Below are 26942 nucleotides of genomic sequence, written 5' to 3' on the forward strand. Positions count from 1 at the left end.
GGTATGGTCCAGAATGTACCTCTAAATTATAAAACACAAATCTAATTTTTTTAAGCAAAGGCTTTGGTTACTTAGTAATTTCTTTTTAAAATAATATTATCATAACAAGGTATAGCTAATTTTTATTAAATGCTTTCTACATGCCAGGCACCATTCTACATGCTTTTATAAAGATTATCTCATTGTAATTCCTATTTTACCAATAACATGAGAGGTATAAGTCATTTACCTAACTCATAACAAATAAGTGGAAAGCAGTTCTCAGAAGTGTAATATATCTGCTTTCAACAAACATTTATGGAATGCCTACTACACTCAAGCCAGGCAATATGCTAGACAATGATACTTCTTAGGAAATCACAGTACAGTAAAGAAAACACACATGGGCCCAGAACAGTAGATGATAACCCACAACAAGATGCATCACTGTGAATCTCAGAACCCTAAAGAGAAAAAGAAAGAAAAGAAAAGTAGAGAAGGTTCTATTAACTTAATTTTACAAAGGTGGGAGAGAGGGAATGTTATACAAAGGATCAAAAGTTGGAATGGCTTTGAATTTATTAATAGCAACATTGGAAATCAGAAATCAATGGAGTAATGCCTCCAAAATGAAGGCAAATAGTTTCAAGCCTAAAATTCTATACCCAACCAAACTAACAACCAAATGTGAGGGTAGAATAAAGATATTTTCAGACATGTAATGAAAAATATTTTCAGACACATCTGAAAAAGATTACATCTCATGTACCATTTCTCAGAAGCAGCACTCTAACAAAGGAAAAGGTAGGATCAAGGAAGCAGAAGAAATATCACTAGAGAGTTATACATAAGACAGAAGGGGCAACCCACCCACACTGAAGAAGCTTGACTCAAGAGATATCAGAGCAGGGGAGGACTGTCATCATCAAGATCGCTTTTGTAACAGTATTGGCCCTTTACCTTGGCAATGCCAAGGAAGTCTTCCCCACATTCATTTTTGGACATGGTTTGTTTGGGACATGTGCTATCGAAGTTCCTGCTTTCCCTTCAATGCAGGATGGGCTAAAAATCCTCATTGTGACCCAAAGAAAAATTCTGCTCTGCCCTATTTCTGAGGGCTGAGGCCACAATGAATTTACAAGCAAAAAAATATAGAACAGCCCACTGCCCCTGACCACGTTCCTTTCAGATATTCTGTGGGGACCTGGCCCATACTACAGACCTGCCAGATACTCTGAACATAAGCCCTATGTCTCCCAGGATTCAACTGCCCTCTGACTTCCCCACAAGGGGCCCTTATAAACTACCAGGAAAGTTAAAGCTAGATAATGATTCAAAGAAATCAGCTTTTCTTTTCCAGAAATATGTTATCTATGAAGGATAATAATGCCTTTTTTTACACAGGCAGGTTCATACTGCTATTCAGCTTTTATATTTGGCACTTACAACATCACTTTGTACATTAATATATAAATGTATATAAATAAAGCAATTTCATAGTTGTTTGTTAAAAAATAAACAAGAGAAGGGAAAGTTCTATAATGGAAACATGTGCTGACAAAACAGAGTATAAATGATACCAACAGTGGTGAAAGTTTTTGTACCAATGTGGGCCCTGGAAGCTCAACTGCAAATGGAAAGAATGTCCTTTGCTGAATGTCTTTAGATGAGCCAGCTTCAGAAATTTAAGCATGCCTGGTTCATAGAAAAATTACTTCCAGTTATATTAAACAGCTACTCAGTGACTTTATTTACATGCCCAATTCAAGCATTCTCAATTATTCTCAAATCAACCATGGGCCAATATAAAAACACTCAATTTTATCTCATGGAGTTTGTATAACATAAAATACATTTCAGAGTATTTTTCTTGATTTGTGGAAGAATTTCCTAGCTCAACAGCTGCAGAAAGTTTTTCACTGCAGTTCTAGGGGTATTGTTTTGTTTTTTAGTTACATTCTATCTCTGCTTATGATGGAAATGAGAGACTTCAGTACAAGTTTGGCATGGGCCTTTAAGGAGACAAAGTAAAGGTTAAATCCTTAAAGAACAGTATGAACCTAGTGCTGGTAGACACAGTTCTGTTTGAATCAACAGTCGTTCACAGAAGGAACAACTATTGCAAATTACTAGAACTACTAGTACTATATCCTACAAATAATTTTATTTAGGCAGAGGGTAATTACACGTCTTCTAGTATGCACTGACTAACTCAACCCAATCTATAGAGTTTGCAGTTGTTAAAGGATGCCGTCCCTCTATTTCTCATAATATAAGTCATCTTGGGAAAAGAACCAACTAACATGGTTTAAACACATTGCACTCAAGACTTTCTGTCCATGACCTGGCCCCTATGTAGCTCTCCACATTCATCTGTTACTCTGTTCCTCACTTTCTACACTCAGCCAGGCTAGAGGGCCCTTAGTTCCTCTGATGCCACTTTCTCAACACCAGGCCCTTCTCTCTCCACTTCGCTTGCCCATTTTACCCTTCAGGTCTCAGCTTAGGCATTAGCTCTCCAGAGAGGACTTCCTACGTGCACCCCCACGGCATCTTCTATTTCCTGTTGCATGACACTCATCACATCCAACTGTTAGCTCCACAGGGCAAGGGTCGTGCCCACCTATTCATGGCTGGATCCATATCATCTGGTATAGCACCTACAATACTTGTTAAACTGGACTAAAGTTTTTATCACTTGATTTTAAGGTAGATACTTGTCATTTTAAGTAATTGGCCTGGGAAATAATTCACATTTTCTGAAGTAAATATTTGACTTTTAAACTTTCCTCCCTCTTCCATGTCCTCACACTTTCCTTTACTTCCTTCAAAGTTAAATTTACTGGTTTTCTTTTAGGCTGGAAGAAAATGTCAGATTCACCGTCTAATTGTTTCAACAATATTGGGACTTTATTCTCTTTTACTCTCAACTATATTATAGGTACTCTCAAATTATAAGTACATATCATAATTATCCTATACTTACAATATTGATAGAACCATCCACTCAACAAATATTTACTATGAACCTCCTACATTTAGATCAAATACTAATTGTATAGTACATAAAGTTATTGAGCTATGCTTGCTAATCAGGACATCATAGCTCTGTATTTTCCCTGTCTTAAAAATAAGCAGTAAATACTTTCATGGTGAAAGAACATATTGGCAATGATTCTTTTCTTTAAAATGTTCCTTCTAGAGCTAGAGAAACAACAATAACTCTAAGTGCATTGTGTCTTGGAGAGGCGGGCATAAATACATTCTTAAAAACAAAAGAATTAAAGCATTTTTTTCAGCCTCTTAAATTACCAGCAGTCTCCTCACCTTGCAGGTTTCATTATCCCAAATGGCCAGACCAAAGTAGTCTTCTTCCAAAAGATTGAGGTGTTCACATACTCGTTTAAGCAAATCTTGTCCCTTTGCATGTTTCTGCAAAGATATGCATACTTTAGTTGAGGTTTCCTTTTATTCCTGTATTTTTTACCAAATAAAATAAATTTCATTTTCTAATTTCCTCTTTTATCTTTGGTTACTAACACTTTCAAAGGTGAGTAACAAAAATCTTATTTTATTATTTGTAAATAAATATATAACACACAGTGGCTTGGAAACGGTGCTATAATTCAAAGCAAAATTCCACCTTCCCTCCATCTACTGCCACACCCTCACTTCCATCCTGAACATGACATTCTTTATTGTCTGGTGCAGTATTTCCTGCAGCTCGCTATGCGCTGCTGCGGATCGTCATGACCACCTGCACTAACTGAATCAACTGTTGACACTGACGGTTATTAATGGCTTTGGAAACCATTATACTGTCATTCTCAGACCAGATTTCCCAGGAGAATGAACTATATCTCAAGTCTGTTCAACCTCTTTCAGAAAAATGCATAAAATGTGAAAGTCTAGATACCCTGCCCCATATTAACTACCGCAGTTGCTTTTTTAGTTGTGCCACAAATCATTTTCTTAATGTCCCTTCACCTAGAAAATAAAGCACTACGAAATGTGGGTACCTGCACTCCTGCTTATAGAGAGAAAATGCCCTAACTTAGGAGCTAAAATTTGCAGACATAAAATCCTGGCTCATCCACACACCAGCTAAACAGCCTGAGTCCGTTCAATCACTACTTCTGAACATCAGCTCTCATATTTACACCTGTCCTACCTATATGGACTGGAATACCTGACAAAAAACCAAATACACTAGTCAATGCCTTCTGAGAAACACTTTTTAAATGTAAAAAAAATAGAAATAATCTTTTGGAACACATATGATACACGACATGTCCTTTTCTCCATAAGCTGAGTTGTTTTTAATAACTATTAGTAATTCACATGGATACCAATTAACTTTCAGACTTAACTCATTTATATTACATCATTTTCTCACCTATATTTTCACTCTAAGTGACAGAGATGATTTGGGAACTCGGCACGTATAGGTCCCTACTCCCTTGTGTATAATTCCAAATCGAGAAGTTAAGTGATGCCTATTTTTGTCAAAGCTCATTTGAAAGCACATTCTGAACTGTTATGGGGCCTTTTTTGATCTCTTATTTATCAGCTTAATATTTTACCAAAAAAATAATGTGTTTGACCAAACAATGTCTGACTGCTATATATACGTTCTACTAGGTGTAGTATGAAACATGCAGAACATGTACTTACAGCTGTTCTAAAACCCAAAATATTCTGAATTCTCAAACACATCTGCCTCCAAATATTTCAGATACAAGGGGCCCATATCTGGATCTTGGTCCGAATGGGAAGAACAAGCATAGAATAGCTTTCCTCATCTCTAAACGAACTAGTGATGAGAACTAGTGGAGAACCCGGGCATCCCATAGGCCCATAGGTCTTCTCTAGTTACCCTTAGACTAGCTATTTTCAAAGTTTAATAGTTTATTTTTCTGGATTTATTTTTCAAAATTTAGAGAAGGAATACCTATTAATAAATATAATATTTTAGACTATTTATGCTTTGATATATTTGCATTTGCTCAGAAATAATTCAATTCAGAAATAATTTGTCACTAAACCAAAGATATAAATATATATGAATTGTCTTATTAATAAAAGCTATTATTAACAATGATCACAACAATTGCTTTATACCAAGCATATAATTGACAATTACTGCTCTAGTTAAAAAAACACCTAACAGGTTTTAAAGGATTTTAACTTGTCTTGAGGGAGCAAAGAATAACTAAATAATATATTTTTATTCAATCGTGATTCAATTCCTTATTCTTTCAGAAAATAATAGAGAATTTTAAGAAATGGCATTACTTGAACTAAAATTTTTTATATACTATTTCATGGGGATAAAGAAATACATTAAGTAAACTGAAGCTTATTAAGGTTTAGAGAAGACAGCAAAAATGAACAGATAGTCATTTTTTTTGACAAATACAATTACAGGGATAGCTGCATCTAATATCAGAAATTGAGGCTATCCTAGGAAACTTGTCATGGTAGGTTACTCTATAAATAACAAACCTATTTTTTTAAACAAAATTGTTTTGAATCATAAAAGTAACACAGGCTCAATTCACAAGATTTGACAGATGCAGAAAAAAATAGAAGAAAACAGACTCACTCACAATCCTTCCACACCTCTACCTCCAGAAGCATCACTGTTAGCATTTCAGACCTTAGAAATGGTCATTGCACTGGGTCTTATCTCAGGCCTCGGCACCACTCACCCAACCCTACATGAAGTAAGTTGTAAGACTTCTAACCACTGAAACTGAAAGAGCACTTACTTCCACAACACATTCGTAAACTGTGTCATCCAACAAAGAAACCTTGCAATGCATGTTTCTGTGTCTTCTGATGGATTTATGGGAAGCTTTTGTTTCTCTTTCGGCTTTTGATTCAGGACTTTCTTCTTTCACTTCTATTTTAGAGCACTCTTCAACTCCTTCTTCCTTAGTTTCAAAATCTGGATCTTCTCTCTGTTCTTCCTGAGCAGGCTACATAGACATGACACCACCAAGTCAATAATACAAACATTTTACAAAACATTCTGTATACACTTCTACCTATAATAATGCTCCCAATAAAAGCACTAACTGAAGAAGAAAAATTGTTGAAACACATATAAGTGATATTAAGATTATTTTTCTATAAAAGGTATTGCAGTCTCCCAAAAGATCTACAGACTATATGCTTAAAACTTCATAGTAGAAGGTAGAATCCCATCTTTCAAATCAATAAATGAAAGTTTCAAGTAAACTAGAGGACAAAAATCTGTTGCTCTCAGCATTATATATTCCTGACTATGCCATTATATATTTTTAAAGTCTATCAGAACTTCAACATCTCTGCACCATGCTCCTCAATTTTAGCAAGGAGGCCTAATGAATTTAAAATGAGATGTGATTTGTCACATATTCTAAATTTTATGAATGTATAAGAGAAGTTTGGGGACCAATTTTAGAGCATAAAGCAACATATATAGTAGGCTAACAACTGTAACTACCAATTAACTGATACTAGGTATCAATCATGATAAATGCAAAGATCCAAAGAAGCAATAGACAGACTGAAACCTGGGTCTCCTAGGGCCTAAACTGTTATGGGGCTATTTCTAATCTTTATCCATCTTAGAATGAACCTTCATATATTTTACATTTACATCCCAAAGTTATACCGGTAAGGGGAATGACATTTTGGCGGACTTTTACTTCCAGCAAAACAAAATTGCTGAAAGATTCTTAACTAGACCTCACTAATTCTTTTCTTTCAAAAGAATACATGACTTGACATTTAGAAAAAAGGATTTCATTACATGACTCCCGCATTAAATTTTGGAAGAGGTCTAAAAGGCTCCTTTCCAACCCTCATGACCCTCTTAGAATGCAAACCCCTCTTCGGAGGGGTCTTCACTGGCTATCCTGTATGTCCTATTCTTCACGTCAGCACCCTGTGTTCTGCCTTCATAACATTTAATATGATAAATAACTATTTTGTATTTACTACTTTCTTGTCTCCTCTGTTAGTGTCATCAAGAGTAGGGAATCCTGTTTGATTTATAAAAATAAAGCAAACATTTACATAACAATTACAATAGGCCACTTATTGTAAAAGCATTATTCATATGAACATATTTTATCCTCATAATAACCTCCAGAAAGGATGCTACTATTATTCCCATTTGATGGATAAGAAGATGGGGCCAGAGAAGGTCAAGTAACTTGCCTAAGATCATAGTTAATAAGTCACATGTCAGTCTGGCTCCAAAATTCCTAATCTCAAACCTCTTCACCATATTTTAGTTTTTACTTAACCACTGAATATTCAACTTAGGGCCTGGTACACATAGTAGGTTTTCAATAAACATTTGTTTCATGCATAAACAAATATTAAAAGCTGATACATGGCTTCCAAAAACATCCAAGGCATTCTAGGTGAAAACTATAAGGCAAACTCACTTTTTAAAAAAATCCTGGATAGAAAAGGCCCACTGAAATAAAATTCTCCTACAACCTTTACACACAAGGTTCTGATCCAAAAGGTTTTGACTTGAAACACTAGCTTCCAAAAAAGCCCCGAAATAGTTTTTTCCTTTAAACAATATCCCCTTAAAATTTTGTTGTTATTTGTTTCTTTTTCTTTACATGTAGACAAATACCTGCACACAATTTATCCCAACTCAGAATTAAAGAAGATTCAATGAATGAGATTTTAGTTAAATCCAGAATTGTGTCCTTCATCTGTTTTGGCTTTAGCACAAATGTTATGATCTTTAGACAAAATAAACCAACTCTGAGTCAAATGCTAACTAAAATGAGAGACGGATTTTTTCCCTACATAAAGCAGAGGACCAAAAAAAAAACAGTTCAAAACTTCCTAAAAGTACCAGGCATCCTAAAAGATGATATAATTTAGCTCTTTTGGTATTCTTTTTCAAAAAAAACCTTTTTTTAAGATTTTATTTGTTTGTTTGCTTATTATTTTTAGAGAGGGGAAGGGAAGGAGAAAGAGACGGAGAGAAACATCAATGTGTGAAAACATCGCATGCCCCCCACTGGGGACCTGGCCTGCAACCCAGGCATGTGCTTTGACTGGGAATCGAACTGGCAACCCTTTGGTTCACAGTCCAGCACTCAATCCACTGAGCCACACCAGCCAGGGCTCTTTGGTATTCTTAAAATAAAATTAATGATATTAAAATATGTAGAGTTTCTTTGCCTTTACTGTTCATGTTTATTAAATGAATAACAGCTAACATTTATTGATGTTACTATATGCCGGGCAATGCCTTAAGAGCTTTACATGTTATCTCTTTACTCCTCCTAATTACCAAATGAGGCGAATACTGTTATCCTCACTGCAGAGGAAGAAACAGATAAAGCCAGTGTCACTTCTCTATGATTTGAACCCTCTAGTCTGATTGCAAAGCCTGCATCCTTATCTGTTACACTGTGTAGTAAATCTTGCTTTCAATCTTGTTTCACTAATAGCAAGAATGTAACTACAACTTTATCCTAAATTTTCCTCTTAGCACCTTTAAAATACAATATTTCTAGAAATACATGTAATACCTTCAGGAAATTCTAATAAAATTGTACAGCCCAAACCTGAAACCTCTAATAGAAATATATAGGACTTATACTTTTACTATGCAGATAATGCTCCCATGCTTCAGGAATAAAGACTGAAAATTTCGCCACATTTTTTGGACAGATGGACAAATTCACAGCTCGTGTTTAACTACACTGTAACACAGTTAAGGCTTCAAGTTACTGTATATTACAATGGTGATATAAAGAGCTAGACGTCCTCATCTGTCTCTTCCATTCTGGGATAATACAGTCTAGCTGGAGAGCAAGACAAAAATAAGACAGGCACGGCTCAAATCTCTCACATGCCTCTGGGTGCCTGAATCCATCACATGGCTTGTATGAGACTTCCATAAAAGAATCATGTCTGCTGATAACTATCCCATGCCTAATAACTCCAACAAAATGAACTTAAACCACCTGAATTCTTTTTTCCTTTTTATTAAAAGTATGGACTCATTCCACTATTACAGTAAAATGATATATAGGCTGAATAAAACCATTTGATAAATTCTTTTTTCACTTTCTTGTCTTTGATTTATACTAGATAAATATCTTTTTAAAAATCAAGTTTCCATTTACATTAATTGTTTTATTTTTTAATTTTTATTTTTCAATTACAGTTTATACTCGGTATTATTTTTGCATTAGTTTCAGGTGTACGGCATAGTGATTAGACAATTATATACTTTACAAAGGGATCCCCTTGATATTTCAAGTACTCACCTGGTACCATGCACAGTTATTACATTATCGCATATAAATATACAATATATTCCCTATGCTGTACTTTACCTCCCTATGACCACATTAATTTCTTTAGAGCAGAAACTCCAAACCTTCATGTTACTTCTCACTATCAATGCCAAGTCAACTGGCTAGTAAGAAACAAAACCAGACGTTCTTACCTGAAGAGTAAGGTGTGTAACCTACCTTCATTGTACCCTCCTCCCGTACATCTGCATATCCTCACCTGTGTTTCTGCACTGCTTAATGAGTGAAGATCCAAGGATGGGTCTGTTTTGAGTTCAGGTTCAGGAGCTGCAATTGGGGCCTTTAAAATGATCTCTTCATCAAGACTGGTGGCCAATTCTGTTTCTTTCTGACCTCCTTCACCTTTCTCTTTGGCTGACTCTACTTCTTTGCCTTCTTCCTCAGAGACCTGCGATTTAGGCCTCTTGAGAAATGAGGAGAAGAGCCGTGACAGGCCCCTGTTTTCCGACGTCCGCTCCCTGTTCTTGGTCAAGTCCTCGCGGGTGGGAGTGTCTCCATTAGACGTTTTCAGCTTCTGCTCACACTGATTTTCTCCCTCGGCTGCTGCTTGAGAAGCCTCTTCCAGCTGAGCCTCTTGCTGGCCTGAGTTCGTAACCCCCTCGCCCTCGTCCTTCTGTTGTTGGTGTTGTGAATTGTCAGTCTCGGCCACTAAACTCTTCTCTGTTGTCATGATGGTGCTAATAAAAAGAAGTTGGAAAAGGAGGCCTTATAAGCAAAACACATGACTGTAGGCAAAACCCCAAATCAGGTCAAGGGTGCCAAAATTACTATATTTAGGTATTTAATCACCAAAAGACAATACTCCAGTCCATTAAACATGAGGCTTTCCATTAAAGCACAGAAATTATTTACCTACACATCCTGAATAAATTATTAATACCTTGACTTGCTAAAGATATGCACTAGAGAAATTGGCTTAAAATAGAATCCCCTGAGGTCACCTTAGTGAAATGGATCCTATTTTAAATTCAACGCTCAGAACTGTACATAGCAAATACAGTTTTATCCTGCATTAAAAAAAAAGGATATTTGTATAATGTCATCTGAGGGTGCAAGGTATGCAGGAATTACTCCTTTTACCCCAAAAAATAATGATATTAAAGGTTCTCCAACCCTTTATTGTTTTCCCCTATATTTCTTAGAATGCATAGACTTCTTTCTATATTAAAAACAGAAAATTCAGAATTCTGATCATTTATGAAACTTGACCATAGCAATGGCAAGTATATAGTTAAAAGAATCACAAAAAAATTCTTACATTTTCATCTTCCAATACTAAAATTACAGGCTTTTGCGAAGTACCCTACTTTATTTTTTTAAGTTTATTTATGTGTTTATTTACTTATTTATAGGAGATCGAACGGAGAAAGAGAGAGAGAAACATCGATGCAAGAGAGAAACAGCGACTGGCTGCCTCTCACACGTGCCCTGACTGGGGCCCAAATCTGCAACCAGCAACGTGCCAGGACCAGGAACCCAACCAGCACCCTTTCACTTCATGAGATCACACAACCAAACGAGCCACACCAGTCAGGGCCCACTTTCAGTTCTTTAAGACCTTTTTTCTTCTAATAAATACAATTTTGAATGCTCAGCATTTTTAAGTGTAGGCACTTAAACTCTTACAGTGTAGAGAAATAATGGAGAAAAACAAAGAAACAAAAGAGAAGAAAACGTAGTAGGCAAACAAGGCAATTGTAGGACAGAAGAAGGTAGGCTGTAGACCTCACGTATTTCAAACCTGCTGGTTTCTAGCCTCTTGATCTCAAAACAAAACAGCCAAAGAGTATTGTCACACCTCGTTTACTAAAGAACAACCAACACGCAAGGGAACTTCTGAGACACTAGCCAATGAAGCTGACTACTGGTGACCTTACTTTGATTCACTGTTCAACTTGGAAGGACTCCATGAGAAAAGCAGCATTGACATTGTCTTTACAACTGCTCCACACTATTTAGAGGAAGTAATTTTGTTCAGATGTTAACAATCCAAGTTAATTAATTATATTTAGCCCATTCCCTTCTCAGGCCTTTGCACTTGCTGGTCTCTCCACTTAAGATGTCCTCCTCCCAGCTGTTAGAAAGCTGCTCCTTTTCTCATCAGCGCCATCTCTGCTCAGCTGTCACTTCCTTAGAAAGGTCTCCCACACACACCCTGTCCAAAGTGGTGGCCCTTACTCCTCCAGATGGCCTCACACCACTGCTGCACTTATTACAATCTACAATTATCCTGCTAACTTAATTGTTTCCTCGTTTACTGTCCTCTCCCTTTCTCTCTCCCCAGCTAAAATGTAAGTTCCAAGGCAAACGAAGACCCGGCACATTACAGGTCTTCATTAAAGTTTGGTGAATGAGTGAATTTCAGCGGAATATACCTGACAAATACAAACTGCAAAGGCATTCTCTATTTATTTAAGTAAATTTACTCAAATGCATGATACTCATTCATTCAACAGATCCTTATCAAGCACCTAGCACAGGCCCTCTATCGGGTGCTCGGAGTACAACAGTGAACAAAACAAGACAAATAAGGTCTATGCCATGATGGAGCTTATATTCTTGATTCAACTTTAACCAGTGTGCAAAAATTCAAGAGAAATCTTACTTACAATATGAGCAAAATCTAAATGATTGTGTATAAATGAAACAAAGCAATAAAAAGAGAAAGAAATTAATTTTTTAAGCACTAGTTCTGTGTCAGGTCCCGTATAAGGGGCATTATCTACATTATATCAAATTAGCCTTTCAAGAAGCCTGAATTCAGGGGAAAGAGGAATCACTAATATTACAGTTGAAAACTCTGAAACTCAGAAAGTAACTTGCCCAAGGTCGCACTGCTACTAGGTGGCAAACCAACGACTTTGAGTGGTACCGAAATAATAAAGATATATGAAAAGGAAAAGCCTTTGTGTTGGCCCTTACTACTAATCTACTCAAATTATTTTCAGTGTTAAAAATATTTTAAGTAATAAAAATTTTTATTGAGGCACATTTTTAAACCTCATTGACTAGTCATCAAACTTACTCTGCACTAATAAAATAAACAATCCAGTCTTTATAAACACTACTGAAAATATTTACCACCCAATATACATTATTAATTTGTTAGCGCTAAGGGAGGTATACTCATATTTAAATTAAAAAATAAAATAAAATTACCTCCAATTCCTCCTTACATTAGAAGTAGGCAATTGATTTTTCCAGAATTCTTTTTCTTTAATCTCTAAGTAATCAAATGTGACCCCGAAAGAAAATCTAGATATTAAATCATCAGTTATTCTAAAAGAGTAATGATTTGATTTGAGAGCACCAATTTCTTCACACTTCCTTTGCAAAAACAGAGGACGAGCTAAAGATTTAGCACTCTTTCCATGGATTCAGACATGACTGTTCCATCCACCTTCCTGAGAAGGCAGACACCACTTCTATTGTGACATTTTCCTATACAACAGTCTACAATGAGGTCTCTCATAAAGACTAATCAGAAACTAAAAATTATTTGTGAATATTTTAGCAGATATGAAAATCACTTAAACCTCATTTTCTAACAGTCTTTTACTTGTATCTTTCAGTAAATAAACAGTAACAGTATTTGTGTTTTGTTTTACAATTTTTCTTATAAATTTAAAAATAGGAAAGATCTCTTAAGGATACTCCTACAATTGCTCTCAGATAAAAGGGCATCTAATCTCTGAGAGAGTAAACTGAATGAGTCTAAGTACCCAACTGTTAAACAAAAACACCCACGGAGTAACAATACATATGCTAAATGTGTTTGTTAAACTTTAATGTGTATCCGACCATCCAGCGATGTTGTTAAAATACAGATTCTCATTCAGCAGGGCTGGAACAGGGCCTGAGACTCTGAGATTCCAACAAACTCTCAGATGTTGCCCACGTTGCTGGCCCACTGACCATATTTTGAGCAGCAAGGCAGAGAAAATCACTATTACTCTGGGAACACAATCAAAATGCCTAAGAAACAAAGATGGTGAAGTGGAGTATGAACAATGAGAAATACCCGACACAATAAATGCTCAACAAGTGCTTACTGAGTTAATGAACAAAGCAAAGAATGCAACATAATATTAAATGTGGAAGCTAAACCATTAACATTTTTTTAGAACTCATCTGGTGCTTAATCAAAAATTAATTGAAATTTTTAACCACAGAGCTGTGCTAATTCCAAGTTGACCATGCATGTAGCCACGGCCCTTGCCCAGTTAATATTCTTGCTGTCTTCGTTGATGTGATCTCTTTGCCGCTTTTCAGAAGAAATGATGAAGACATGAATAAAGAATTAGAGAATAACATCTATCAGTGCTAACTAACTCAATACATTTTGCCACATAATTGGACATATAAAAAAACTGAACATAATTGGACATATGAACAAACAAGAACACAATACAAGGAACAGGCACACAAGCGGAAGGGCAAAAGAATTCTTTTGCAACATACTGCAACTAACTTCAGGTAATATCATAAATACAAGAAAACAGACAATGCCGTATTCAGCAGAGAGGCCACAAGTCAGTCTATGCAAGGAAAGGTAGATAAAAAATAAATTATTGAGGATGGTTTTTATTCATGCTCTTTCCAGCTCTGCACATGGGCAGTAGTGTAAGGAAGAGTCACAAAAACAAAGGTAGGGGTGGGGCGAGAAGACATAAAACAAAAACAATCAACCGGGCAAGTATCTCCAGTTACCTCTGAGGCTGATCAGAATTAAACAAATAAACAATAGAAAAAAGAAAGATTCTATGAGCTATTTACTAAAAGCTCAAACTCATCCTGACAAATCTGCTACACATGCAGCCAAATTCTTCACATTACAAATGACAAATGGGTAACCAGAGGAAAAGAGAAAAAGAAGTCAAGCAGTAAAAAAAACAGGATAAATGTTCAGGAACAACTGTAAGGACACATGGAAAAAAACAAGGGAGGGAACCAAGGGAGGGGCGTGGAAGCAAGGGAGGGAGGTGGGTTTGGCTGGGGTCGGGGGGGACTGGTGGGGGGAGAATGCAGACAACTGCATTTAAGTGAATAATAACAATTTAAAAAACAAGGTAAATGCTTACAAATAGACCTTTCTTCTATAAATAATACTATTTTTCATTCTGGATACAAAATCCAAAGGAAGTATCTGTTTATGGAATGTCAGAAAGAGGTCTTGTGATTTTTTTTAAAAATCAGCACAGCACTGAAGACAAAGTAATGAGCTCCCATCCCATTTCAGTCCTCACCCTCCAAATTCTAGGAATTATACCCCAGCTCGTATCAAAGATACACTTGTTTTAACAGGGTGCATCTGTCGACTTCAGGCAAATCAGATCTTTAAAAACCCGATAGGGAGAAGACTGCAAGTGCTGGATGCTGTCTTTCATCTTTTCTTTTAAGATTTTATTTATCTTTAGAGGGGAAGGGAAGGAGAGAGGGAGAGAAATATCAATGTATGGTTGCTTCTGGTGCACCCCCTGCTGGGAACTGGCCCCTGCTGGGAACTGGCCCCTGCTGGGAACTGGCCTGCAACCCACAAATGTGCCCTGACTGGGAATCGAACCGCGATCAACTGGTTCACAGGCCCACGCTCAATCCACTGAGCTACACCAGCCAGGGCTGTCTTTCATCTTTTTTGCGTCTCTTTCTAACATTAGCACAGTCAGTACTCCATTAATGCTTCTTGGGTGAAAAACTTTACAAAAAGCACCATTAAAAAGTTCCCCTTACAATCATCATTTAGGAATGAAGTTTAATGATTTGATTATTAGTCATGATACAGGGTGCAGCCAGGGGGGCCCCAAAAAAGATTTGGAATGGTGTCCAGAATTCAAAGTGTATAGGAATATTGGAGAGACATATAAGATGTCCTCACCCCCCCCCCCAGGGGAAAGGAACGAATGGAGCCAGGCCATTGAGAGCTGTTTTGCATAGCAACCTCTGGAATAGTTATTTAACATATCTATAACCTTTAACTGGTTTCAGAGATATGTTAAATAGGAGTGGCCAAGTTTGGAGCAAGGGAGAAGGTAGTGGACTGGGACTCAGGAGGATGTAACTAGGGGCTGCTCTCCTGAGTGAGAAGGCCTGGGTGGGAGCTTGGAAAAGACTGGCTCCAGGACATGAGGGGATAACTGCCCAGGTGAAAGGGAAAACCATGCAGCTTTGCCAGAATGGAGATCCCTGCAGCCAGGTGAAGAGGACAGCCGCATGCTTTTGGTGGAGTGCGAACCCCTGCAGCTTTGGTGGAGGAGGCCCGCGCGGCTTTAGGGTGCCCCCTTTGGCTGTGGGGCCTGAAAAAGCAGGAGAGACTTTGACTGGAACTGGGTGCAGAGGACTCTTGCCGGTGGACCATGAGAGGGTACCACAGTACTTTGGATTAACTCGAGATCCTGCACAGTGACACAGCTGACGGTGCCAGCAGCCTGCAATACAGACGTGTGCTCTTTTCCTGATTTACGGTACCCGGAGTTGGGACAGTGGGAGAAGGGAGAGCTGTGTGGGTGTAGGTGTACAACCTAAAGGACTTTGATATTTTAGTGGAGGCGTTAGGCCTGAATAGCATTAAATAAACATTTTGTTTCCTTTTCACAAATCTCTGGCATTAAGAGATGTCTTTCCAATTGGCAGCGGACAGAAGGGCCCAGTAGATTTTAGTATTTTGTTTTTGGGAGGGGCCCTGTTGTGTAACAATATTTGGCATCCCTAGGTGGGCCAAATATTGTATTGCCCATCCCTCGGACCTCTTGTTTGGTAACAGTCATACTATTCAAATTAGCTCACTGAGTACGGATTCAATGTTTACTGGGTACTATGTATAAGATTTTGGCTCAGCTCGTGGAGAGGGACTAAAAAAAAGGATAATACACAATTCTTAGGGAGATAAGACATGTACAGGGTGGGGCAAATATAGGGTTATAGTTGTGAGTATATGAAACAGCTTATTCTTGTATTATTATTTATATATTATTGTATTGTTTTTCCAGATGAACAAATGTAAACCTCCTTTTGCCCCACCCATACAAATAACTAAATCACAAGGCAGTACTGGGTACTTAATCAGACAAGTCCTCATGAGTGACCAATTCAGCATTAAAAAAGTAGAACTTTCGACTAGAGCAGAGATTTTCAGCTGGTGTGCAATAATACCTGATAAATAGTCAGGGGACTGACCCTCTTTTCCTTGAGATTCGCAAATAAAAAAATGACAACAGTTAACACAATAATAGCCATCTGGTGTGAATGAATCAAAACTACACTTAATGTTTTTTGTCAGACTGGCAAAAATAAATATTTTCATTGTGCCACAGAATTTCAGCAATTGTGTGCCATGTGTGCCATGAGATGAATAAGGTTGAAAATCGCTGAACTAGAGCGATCACAAAAGGCCATATAGAAAAGGTGATTTTAAAGTTATGCTTTGAAACATGAATCTAAGATATCAATAGAAACTTGAAGTGCAAAGGGTAGATGGAATTCCAGATAAGGAAACTGGAATACTGTAGATATTCAGAAACTAGTAAGAGGTCAAGACTAGTTGGAACAGGGCTACAAAAAGGTAAGTAGAAGGAGGTAAGGTTAAGAATCAAGTTACCATTTAATATTAATTGTAGGCTGTAGGGCTGGGTGAAGGAGATGAAGGGATTAAGGGAAAAAAACCTCAGACAATAGTATGGTGATTACTAGAGGGAGAGGAGATGGGGGGGATTAGAAGGATTAGAAGAAGGTATAAAGGGAAGAAAAAATTCTCACTGAAATAATAATAGTAACCACCATTTACTGAGCACCTACTAAACATCACATACTTCACCACATTACCTTACAACCATTCTGTAAGGTAGGGCTTTTCATTTCCCAAATAAACAGGTTCTGGGAGGTTAAAAAAATTTTACTCAGATTATAAAACTAAGCCATACTTTGAAGGAAACTACTATTATAATATACTACAGGGTAGGGATTCTATTGTAAATCGCCAGGGGAACATTTGTCTTTCTAAAATGTGGTATTTCGGATACTTCGACTCCACTGTTCTCTGTTCAGGATTTATGAACAGGCTATTCATCTGGCCGAGACCACCTCCGTTCCCACCAGTTTCAAGTCCCCTACTCATTTACATACCTCTCTTTTTCATAGAGTGTATATAAAGATGAAATAGGGAGACAGGGAAAGACAGGCAAAGAGGACAGATTATGAAGGGACTTGAATAACATGCTAAACAGTGTGGACTTCATCCTGAAGGTAGTGGAGAACCACTGAAGGCTTCTAAACAGAGAAGTGGGCAAACAAAGTGAAGGCAGGGAAGGCTAGAGAAAGAAAGAAACTCGGCAAGTGATTGGGTAAATTCAGGTTATCAGTGGGTAAGTAAACAATGGGAATCCCTAGGGAAGCTGAAACAAATACTGGGCAGAGAAACTTGAAAAGCCTTTGCAATCAAAGCTTAAGAACTACTGTCGCCCTTGGTTTCTCTAGCTTAGTCTCATTAACTTGCTTCTCATTAACCCAGATAGTTTCATGTCTGAGCCTAAAGTCATTTTTATAATAAACCTTCCTTGACTTACTGTGATAAATGGTGTAATAAGAGAGGTATAGCAACAGAACCAAAATAGAAAAGAGAGGGAAGAGAGAGATGGATATCTCACAGGCACCCCAACACACGTGTCCAAAATTAGACTCTGATTCTCTCTCCTTTTCCTACACTGTAGCTCAGACCAGAAACCTAAGCCTCATCCCTGTCTTGGTCTTCTCCATTTCCCTTCCCAGTCAACTCTGTCAGTACTATAGCCTACCTCCAAAGTATATTTAGAATCGGTCCATTTGTCCTTGTCTCTACTGCTGCCATGTTTGTGCAAGCTTCTGTCATTTCTCCCCTGAACTACAGGTACGTGAATATCTCAACAACCTCACTGTGTTCTACTTTTCCTCTTCGCCTCTATACTCTAGTCTCACTAGCCCAGTGCTTTCCTGACTTCAGACAGTGGCGCATGCCATCTCCTTAAACTGAAATGCACCCCATCCCCTGCAACAAGTCTGGTTTCTCCTTATACTTCAAGTTTCAGCTACAATAAGTCTTCCTCCAACAACCTTCCTTGACTGTATTAACATCTACATAACTCTCCCCATAAGTCATTTCCCCAGTCCTCTACCCCAGAATCTATGCATTTCCTTCACAGAACTTCTCTCAGTGTATAAGAACATACTTGTTGTTTACCTGTGTAATATGTCTTCCTTCCCCACTGCACCACTACCATCTACACTGTAATATCCATGGCAGAAGGGCAGTCTTCCCTTCCACAGTACACCTAGTACCTAGCACAGAACCTAGTACCTAGCACACTGTACCTAGGCACTGTAGGTACTCAATAAATATTTTCTCAATAAATGAGTAAACATAAGGGAAAAAAATAATTTAGATTCAACCATATCAATTATACATACACACGACAGAGGTTTACAATTTCATAGTTTCTAAGAAAAGGGTGTTAAGGTCCTCACCGAACATGCCCCAGAGATAAAATTCTGAAAAGCTAATAATCTTTAGCTACATTTCTAGATGTACAGTAGCCAGAGAACTCATTGGAGTCTTCAACATACATTTTCGGAGAGCATTATGATGTTCTGTGCAATACAGTAGGCAGTGGGGTGGCAACAGTGAGAAGAACACACATTCCCTGACCTTAGTCTCCACGCAGAAAATCATGGAACATAACAACCCCTCCACTCTCATTATTTATATTTCATCTTAAAGCTTACATTCAATTCTGGGCAGTGTATTTAAGAGAAACCAGAATCCGTCTGAAGAAGGGATAGATGACGACAGAATCTGAAACCATGTCATAAGGTGAATAATTGAAAGATGTTGGAATGCTTAGTCTAGAAAAAGAGAATCCAAGGCAGGGACTGACTTAATTGCTGCCCGCACACATTTCAAGAGTTGCCAAATTCTATGTGATCCTTGAGGGCAGAACTCCGATTAATCTGAGACACAGTTACAGAGACACAGTTTTCATCCCACTCAAGTAAAAGAAATTCCAAGTAATTAGAGACACCCAATAATTAAGCAGGTCGATTAGGAATAGGGAGGTTTTTATCAGCGGAAATATTCACTCAGCAGCTGAATGACCACCTGTCACGGATGCCAGAGAGAATGTTCTTCCATTAAATGGGTACTTCCATTAACTGACCCCTGAGGTCCCATTCAATGCTAAGACTTTACAGGAAGGAAAGGGAGGACTAAAACAAAAGGGGCATTAAGCTAGTGATGCAATTGGGTTATTTTCTAAAGGTTTTATTTTAAAGTCAGAATCACCATTTAGGTTAGAAGAGTAACGGAGAGGAAAAAAGAAAAATAAAGGCTAAAAGGCCCTTTTACTTCTCTAATCAGACAATGGAATCCAGTAGCATTCTTTCAGACAGAAAGAAAAAAATGTTCAAATATTGAAGTTTCAAAAAATGTGCTAAAAATAGTGTTCTCCAATAAAATCCATCACCTCAAAACCACAGGAAAGCATCTTTCCCTTACAATTCAATATAAGTACACAATTAGCACTTTTAGAAAAATAGGATAACCACTTCTATGATTTTCAGATATAAATGGTGATTTAGGATAAACAGAAGTTTTTTTGTGATTCTCCCTCCACCCTCCCAAAATTATCTGGATCTTAAAGTACTCCTTTTGTAGACTTTTAAAGAACACTTGCATCCTGAGTGAATCAGGAATGTCACTTAGCATGAACATGCTGCTTTCAACAACTTGCTTTTGAGTTTAAGTCATTTCCATGGTGACTAACACCATTGAATCAACTCATTCAAAGATGTTTTTATTTTTTTATTTTAAGGTTTTCTTTATTTTCAGAGAGAGGAGAGGGAGGGAGAAAGAAAGGGACAGAAACATCAACGTGTGAGAGATACATTGACTGGTCACCCCCTACCGGGGACACACCCAGGTGTGTGCCCTGACTGGGAATTGAATCTGCGACCCTTTGGTTCACAGGCTGGCATTCAATCCACTGAGCCACACCAGGCAGGGCTCAAAGATATTTTTAAATAAACATACTCTTACTCATCTCCTTCTAAGAAGACCAAAAAATGTTCTTTATAGATCCATAGAATCCAAGCCTGTACTGAGACAATGTCTAGACATATTCTAAAAGTACACAAACCACGCCCTACCAGAAGAATACACTAACCCTATAATTATGAGGCATCACTGAGGAAGATGTGAGACAAAAAAAAAAAAAAAATCATTTTCCAAAGAACCAAGTTTTACTCATTTTAAGTATCAAAACATGTTAGTTTAGTCATTCTGAGTGGAAATCATTATAAAATAGATTATATGCTTCCTTGCTTCATTTTAGAAACCTAGAACATAATTAGACATGTACTGATTTAGTTACCATTATGAAGCTCAATTACTATGCAGTGCTAATGTCCTCAAGGGCTACTAAAGTCTGTAGGGACAGTAAGTTCTGCCACGAGAATACCTGAGTACTGTATTTTTAAATGTTTTGTATCCGCCTTCAGTAGTTTTCTTGCTTGTCCATCTGCAAAATTAACCCACACTTCCCGCTGATGTCAAGGTGGCCTACCTGTCAATAGCTTCCAACATCTCTTCTAATCTGTTATCTGCTAATCTATCATTGACTAGGAAGCCAAGAGCCAAGTGTGTTAAAATTGTGTCTAAAATAAGAGCTAAGTACTAAGAAAGAGTTAGACTAATGCCTCACATTAGTAACTTCAACACATGAATTTTATGAAATCTATTTTAGCCCTTCGAATACCATGGAGGCCCACTTCGAGGCTCCCGTCATATTGTGCCCAGTTGACGCAGTTAAATAAGTGACTTCCAGATAAGTCACACCAGGGTAATGACCATTCTCTTTCTTTATATGTAGAGATCAAAAGTCTTTAACGCTGTTATTTACATAAGGTGTTGTATTCATTTAAGTATCCATACAAACTTTCCTGGAAAACAAAAAACAAAGTAACAGTTTAGTCTGAAAATGTAACAAAAAGGGAGAACTACTCAACTAGCAGAAGAAATCTCAAGGTAAATACAAACGAAACCTGAAAATGTCCAGCTAAAAAGGGGTTTTGGCTAAGACTATGGAATCTTATCTTTATTTTATCTTACAGCTAGTTCAATCTAACATTCTTAGTAGTATCTAAACTCCATAGTCCCTAAGATTTATTGGACAGGTCAATTTTGTTTTAATCAGAAAATGACAGTAAATTAACTGAATAACAAGTGTCAGCTGACTAGAATACAAGCATGAATCAGAACTTGCTTTGGATCATGGTTTGCTTAACAAATATGTGAAGATGGGAACAGACGCTGTGATTGTCTCCCATTGCCAAGCATGAAAAATACACAGCAGACTACCAGCAGGTACCATGCTTTCTCACACAGTCTTAACACTGGCGAACAGACAAGATTTGGTGATGGTGGAGTATTTCAAATAGCCCACTATTTGCCAAAAGCAGTTAATAAAATTTTTGACTAAACTTGACATTTTTCTCTCTCCAAAGAGAAAGGCCCTCTTATTGTGTCCTCAATTCTGAGCAATACAGAATAATTTGTTGGTGACACGAACACATCTGGAAGCTGGACAGAAAATAATTCCACAAATGTTTTTATATTGAGAAAAGAGGTAGATCGTAATAAAATATATAAGCTTATTATAAACAAATATTTAAACACTTAAAGAAAAGTAGGGCATGATTCCATGGCCAAGGATTTTATAAGAATATAGAACTTGTAAGGATAAGGCAATTCTTGAAAGTGAAGTTCATTCACTACATTTCATAGATATACATTAAGTGCCAGATTCTTTTCTAGGCTGTAGAGATATGGCAATAAAATTTTTTCTACAAAATTAGAAAGTTACAGAAAAACATGAAGAGAGTATTAAAGACACAGTCATGAACAGCAGGGAGATTATGCAGACATACGTCTAATAATGTTTTTACAATAGCATTCCAAAGGAATGCTTACAAAAATAATGGCCACAGGCGAAGGCCCACCAAAGGATGAAGCTTTAAAAAAAGAAAGAAAAAGAACACTTCTAAAAAAGAGAAAAGGGTGAGGGAAGGAAAGATCAAACTCACACTAAAACTTGAGAGAAAACAGAATAGTGTTAACATGCGCCAGGGACAAAATTACTTGTGTTCTTTCAAACCAAACAATATAAAGAAGAGTTTACAACCAAAGATAGTTCAAGCTAGTATAAGTAACCTTCATGTTAAAATGTGTTTAGTTCCCCAGTTCCAGAAAAAAATCACATTTCAAAGTTCAGAAGTAACTTGCAAAATTTGATCTCAGATTCACTAACATACCAAAGGTCCTTACTAAATTTATGCTAGTTTTATTGAACCATAGTTCAAAAATATCTCAAGATGGAAAGATGGACCAAACCCAAAAAGGTGAATTTAAAAGAAATGTAAGGTTTCTGCACTGAAGTTTGAAAAATAGTTACAAAAAATTGTAGAAACAAATATCCATCAGAGAACAGATGAACAAATTAATAACAAATTCACAGGATAGAAACTACAACAGCGAAAACGAACAAGAACTACAGATGAGCATAGACTCATGTCTTCTTTGATTAAAAAAAAAGCATATTGAAAAATATGTAATATTGTTTCTATAAAATTGAAAAACATAAAATACATATTACATATAATTGCTCAGAAATAAACAGGTAACAAAAGATAAAGAAACGCACACCCACAAAATCTGGATCAGTGAGCACCTCCAGAGACAGGGAGGGAAATGAGACTGGAGAGAGATACCAGAGGGACTCTCGACTATCATCAGTAATGTTCTATTTTGTAAGTTGGTAATGTTTATTTCTTTCTATTTTTAAAATATCTTACAACAAATTTTAAAGAATTACATAATTATATTACAAGAAAGACCCAATCTAACTTGATAATAGTATTTTTAAAAGATCTCATATGAGCCAAAAACGGGGTGGGATTTCTAAAAAGATTAATATAATCTTGATAGAAATGCAGTACCCATAACATGGGAACTCACTGAGCCACTGCATTCTTCACAGTTAAGAAAAGAATATTGTTTTATACCCTAAGAATCCTGACACACCAATTCAAAAGAACCTATGTACCCCTGTGTTCATAGCAGCACAATTTATAAGAGCCAAGTGCTGGAAACAGCCTAAGTGCCCATCAGTAGATGAGTGGATCAAAACACTGTGGTACATTGATGCAATGGAATATTATGCAGCAGAAAGAAAGCAGGAGCTCCCCCTACCTTTCACAACAGCATGGATAGAACTAGAGAATATTATGCCAAGTAAAACGAGCCAGTTGGTGAAAGATAAATACTATATGATTTCACTTATAAGAGGAATCTAACGAACAAAATAAACTAATGAGCAAAATAGAACCAGACATGGAAACATGGAACAGACTGACAGCAGCCAGAGGGGAGGGAGAGGGGGATAGTGGTGGGAAGGGGAAGGGATTAGTCAAGGAACATGTATGAATGACCCATGGACATGGACAACAGGGTAGGGACTGACTGTGGAAGAGGGGGAGCAGGCTGGTGAAGAAGGACAAAGGGGGAAAATTGGGACAACTGTAACAGAACAACAATAGAAAAATATCCTATAAAAAATATCATTTTATTCTGAACACTACATGTTAAGCAGGGCATTAACAAAACAGTATATTCAATGATCAGAATGATGAGTCTAGACACAAGGACCTCAGATAATCCATCAAAATAAGCCTGCTTCTGCCTCCTTATAAATAGCTTTTCAAATCTTTGAAGATAGAATTAGTCGGAACTAGATAAAACTGTCACTATTCAACTGCTTTTTACCTTAAAAAACAAACAAACAGCAATTTCATATGGTTCAACTTAGTATATTGTTTTTCACCCCTCCCTCACACTGTTCTAGTCTCCTTTGGTCTTTTCTTTCTAAGGCTAAACAGTCCCAGATCCTTAAACTGTTCGTATAGAACAGTTTACTAGTTTCTCACTGGATTACAGAGAGAAGTGCCTGGCCCTTCTGACTTCATCTTGTTCAAGCCTGCTTTGTTCCCATGGCCTTCAGGCTAAGAGCTTCTGCTTAGTCTTGCATATAAACATGCTAATTCTTAGAGGAATTCTGCTTGCAGCCTGAATTTTACAAAAAGAGCCCCTTACTATAGAGTGCCTCTCCTGAGGAGATAAAGGAAGTGTGTGTTGTTTATTAAAGATTTGCAGGAACCTTGTGACCAGACTTGCATCAACCAGAGTCAACAGACCAAGCACAGTCTTCTTCAAACCCGTCCTGGTGCCCAGATGTCTGAGCCACCAATCACCTCCGGCCCCCCCACTTCCCCCTCCCCTTGTCATAACAAAAGCTGAACTCTGTACTTTCTGAAGATGGATCTGAGTCTCCACTAAGTCTCCCAACTTCTTGGCGGGCATCTTCTCAATCAAAAAACCTTTCCTTACTCCAAACTCTGACTTTCAGTTTTGAGCTTTTGAAGTATTGGGTACATGGACTTTGGACCAGAAACAACTATGCTCATCCGTCTGCTCCAAAAAGATTCCAGAGTATCAGTATCTTTCTTTCATATGCAGTACTAGGAACCAAATGCATTTCCCTAAATGACTGCCATCAGAAAAGCTCTGATACGAATCCAGTTGTATAAACTAATTCTGAACTGAAAACTGAAGTCAGTTCTCAGAATAAAAGTCAAAATCTGCCCTGGCTTGTGGAGCTCAGTAGATTGACAGTTACCAAAGGGTCACCAGTTTGCTTCCCAGTCAGGGCACATGCCTGGATTGCAGGCCAGATCCCCAGTAGGGGGCACATGAGAGGCAACCACACATTGATGTTTCTCTCCCACTCTTTTTCATTCCCTTCCCTTCTCTCTAAAAATAAATAAATAAAATCTTAAAAAAAATTTTTTTTTAAAGACAAAATCTTTTCTACCACCTCTCCTGCTCTAGACACATTCATCTCCTCATTCCTCCATAAACATGCTAGGCACGCTCTGGATTTGGGCCTTTGTATTTGCGGTTCCCTCTGCCTCAAAAGCTGTTTACCAGCCACAAGGCTTGTTTCCAAAGGAACTTTGCTCAAATATCACTTTCGTAGCCACCCTACCCAAAACTGGAGTCCCCATTGCACGTGTTTTGCTTTTCCTTTCATTTTCTTTGCAGCACTTATTACTCTTTAATGGCATACTAAATAGCTTTTCCTTATTTATTTGTCTATCTACCCCATTAGAATGTAAACTCCATTGAAGCAAAGAATTTTTCCTGTTTTTTTCATTGCTTCATATCTGGAACCTAAATACACCACAGTATTATGCTAAGTGAAGTCAGTCAGAGGAAAGCAAGTACCACATTATTTCACTTATAGGTGGAATCTAATGAAAAAATAAACCAACAAATAAAATAGCAACAGACTCCGATACAGAGAAACAGTGATAGCTATTGGAGGGGAAGGTGATTGGGGGCTGGGTGAAAAAGGTGAAGGGATTAAACAAAGGAAAAAAACTCAGAGACACAGACGACAGTATGGTACTGACAAGAGGGAAAGGGAGTGGGGGAGGTGGAAAAGGGTAAAGGAAGGAGACTTGACTTTGGGTGAACACACAATACAATATACAAGTGATGTATTATAGAATTGTGCACCTGAAACCTATATAATTTTATTAACCAATGTCACTCCAATAAATTCAATTTAAAAATCTAAAAAAAAAACCCAAATAAATGAACAAACAAAGAAACTGATCTTGATGTGGTTAAGGCTTGAAAACTATTTTCCTCATGATAAAAGATGTTCATAAATAATTTAGTGACAGATAAAGAAATTCAGAGTCTAGACATACTCGAGAATACAAAAGGCTTATTTACATATCCAAGGCGTTCAGAGACTTTGGATGTGGATATGCTAACTCCTTTTAAAATAAACTGATGATAGGCAATAATCAATATCAAAAACTTTGTATTAGTCTTCTAAAGCTTTTTTAACTTATAAGTATTATTTTAAAGAAAAACATTCACTCATAGGAGAATGCTTTTGTAAATTAATTATAAAATAATTAGCTAAATTATTGTTTTGCTTAGCCACAAAAGGAAATTAATATGCCAAGACCTTGAAAATGCTCAAGTTTATTCCAAATGTTTTCTGGTGTAGTCCAGACAGTCTCTAACAAAGGCAACACTCATAGGAAATCAGAGTGATGTTAATCAAGGCAAATGGCAATGACCTCAGATTCCCTAAGGGCGTACAGTTCTGGGTCAGCTCCCAGGGGTCTGAGTCCAGAGAGAAGTAGGCCTACCCATTCCTACCTAACCTCTAGGTCATTCTTCATTTATATGTGCTCTGAAAAAATAAGGTTGTGTTTCAATCCCGCTGCTGCTGAGAGCACCGTGCACCAAATGAGATCCCAGAAACACTGTTAACTCCTTCTACATCTGCATCTGATTCACTCATCTTCTTTCTCTTTAATAGTCTCCAGACTGACACCTATTCTTTTAAGTAATGATAGCCAATAAGGAGTATTTCTATCAAGAAATAACTTTTGAAAAATTCTTTTAAAAACTTATTAATTTTAGAGAAAAATAGGAAGAAAGGGAAAGAGACAGAAACA

General features: G+C 37.3%; 1 protein-coding gene across 15 annotated transcripts in view; it reads right to left on the reverse strand.

The window, feature by feature from the left end:
• EPB41 (erythrocyte membrane protein band 4.1) overlaps window positions 1–26942 on the reverse strand; it is a 171506-nt gene that overhangs the window by 87117 nt on the left and 57447 nt on the right. For 14 of the 15 annotated variants that reach the window (XM_053660414.1, XM_037149207.2, XM_053660415.1 and 11 more), the window contains 3 exons: window positions 9526–10003; window positions 5751–5960; window positions 3307–3411 (listed from right to left, as the gene is read on the reverse strand). In XM_053660414.1, the coding sequence (XP_053516389.1) occupies window positions 3307–3411; window positions 5751–5960; window positions 9526–9996 (786 nt within the window). In that variant the 5' untranslated portion in view covers window positions 9997–10003. Of the gene's footprint in view, window positions 1–3306; window positions 3412–5750; window positions 5961–9525; window positions 10004–26942 lie in introns of those variants that run through there. The other variant, XM_037149213.2, reaches the window with a different exon arrangement.

The sequence above is a fragment of the Artibeus jamaicensis genome, unplaced genomic scaffold (genome assembly GCF_021234435.1).
Source record: "Artibeus jamaicensis isolate MK-2021 breed Jamaican fruit bat unplaced genomic scaffold, CSHL_Jam_final scaffold_847, whole genome shotgun sequence".
Lineage (NCBI taxonomy): Eukaryota > Metazoa > Chordata > Mammalia > Chiroptera > Phyllostomidae > Artibeus > Artibeus jamaicensis.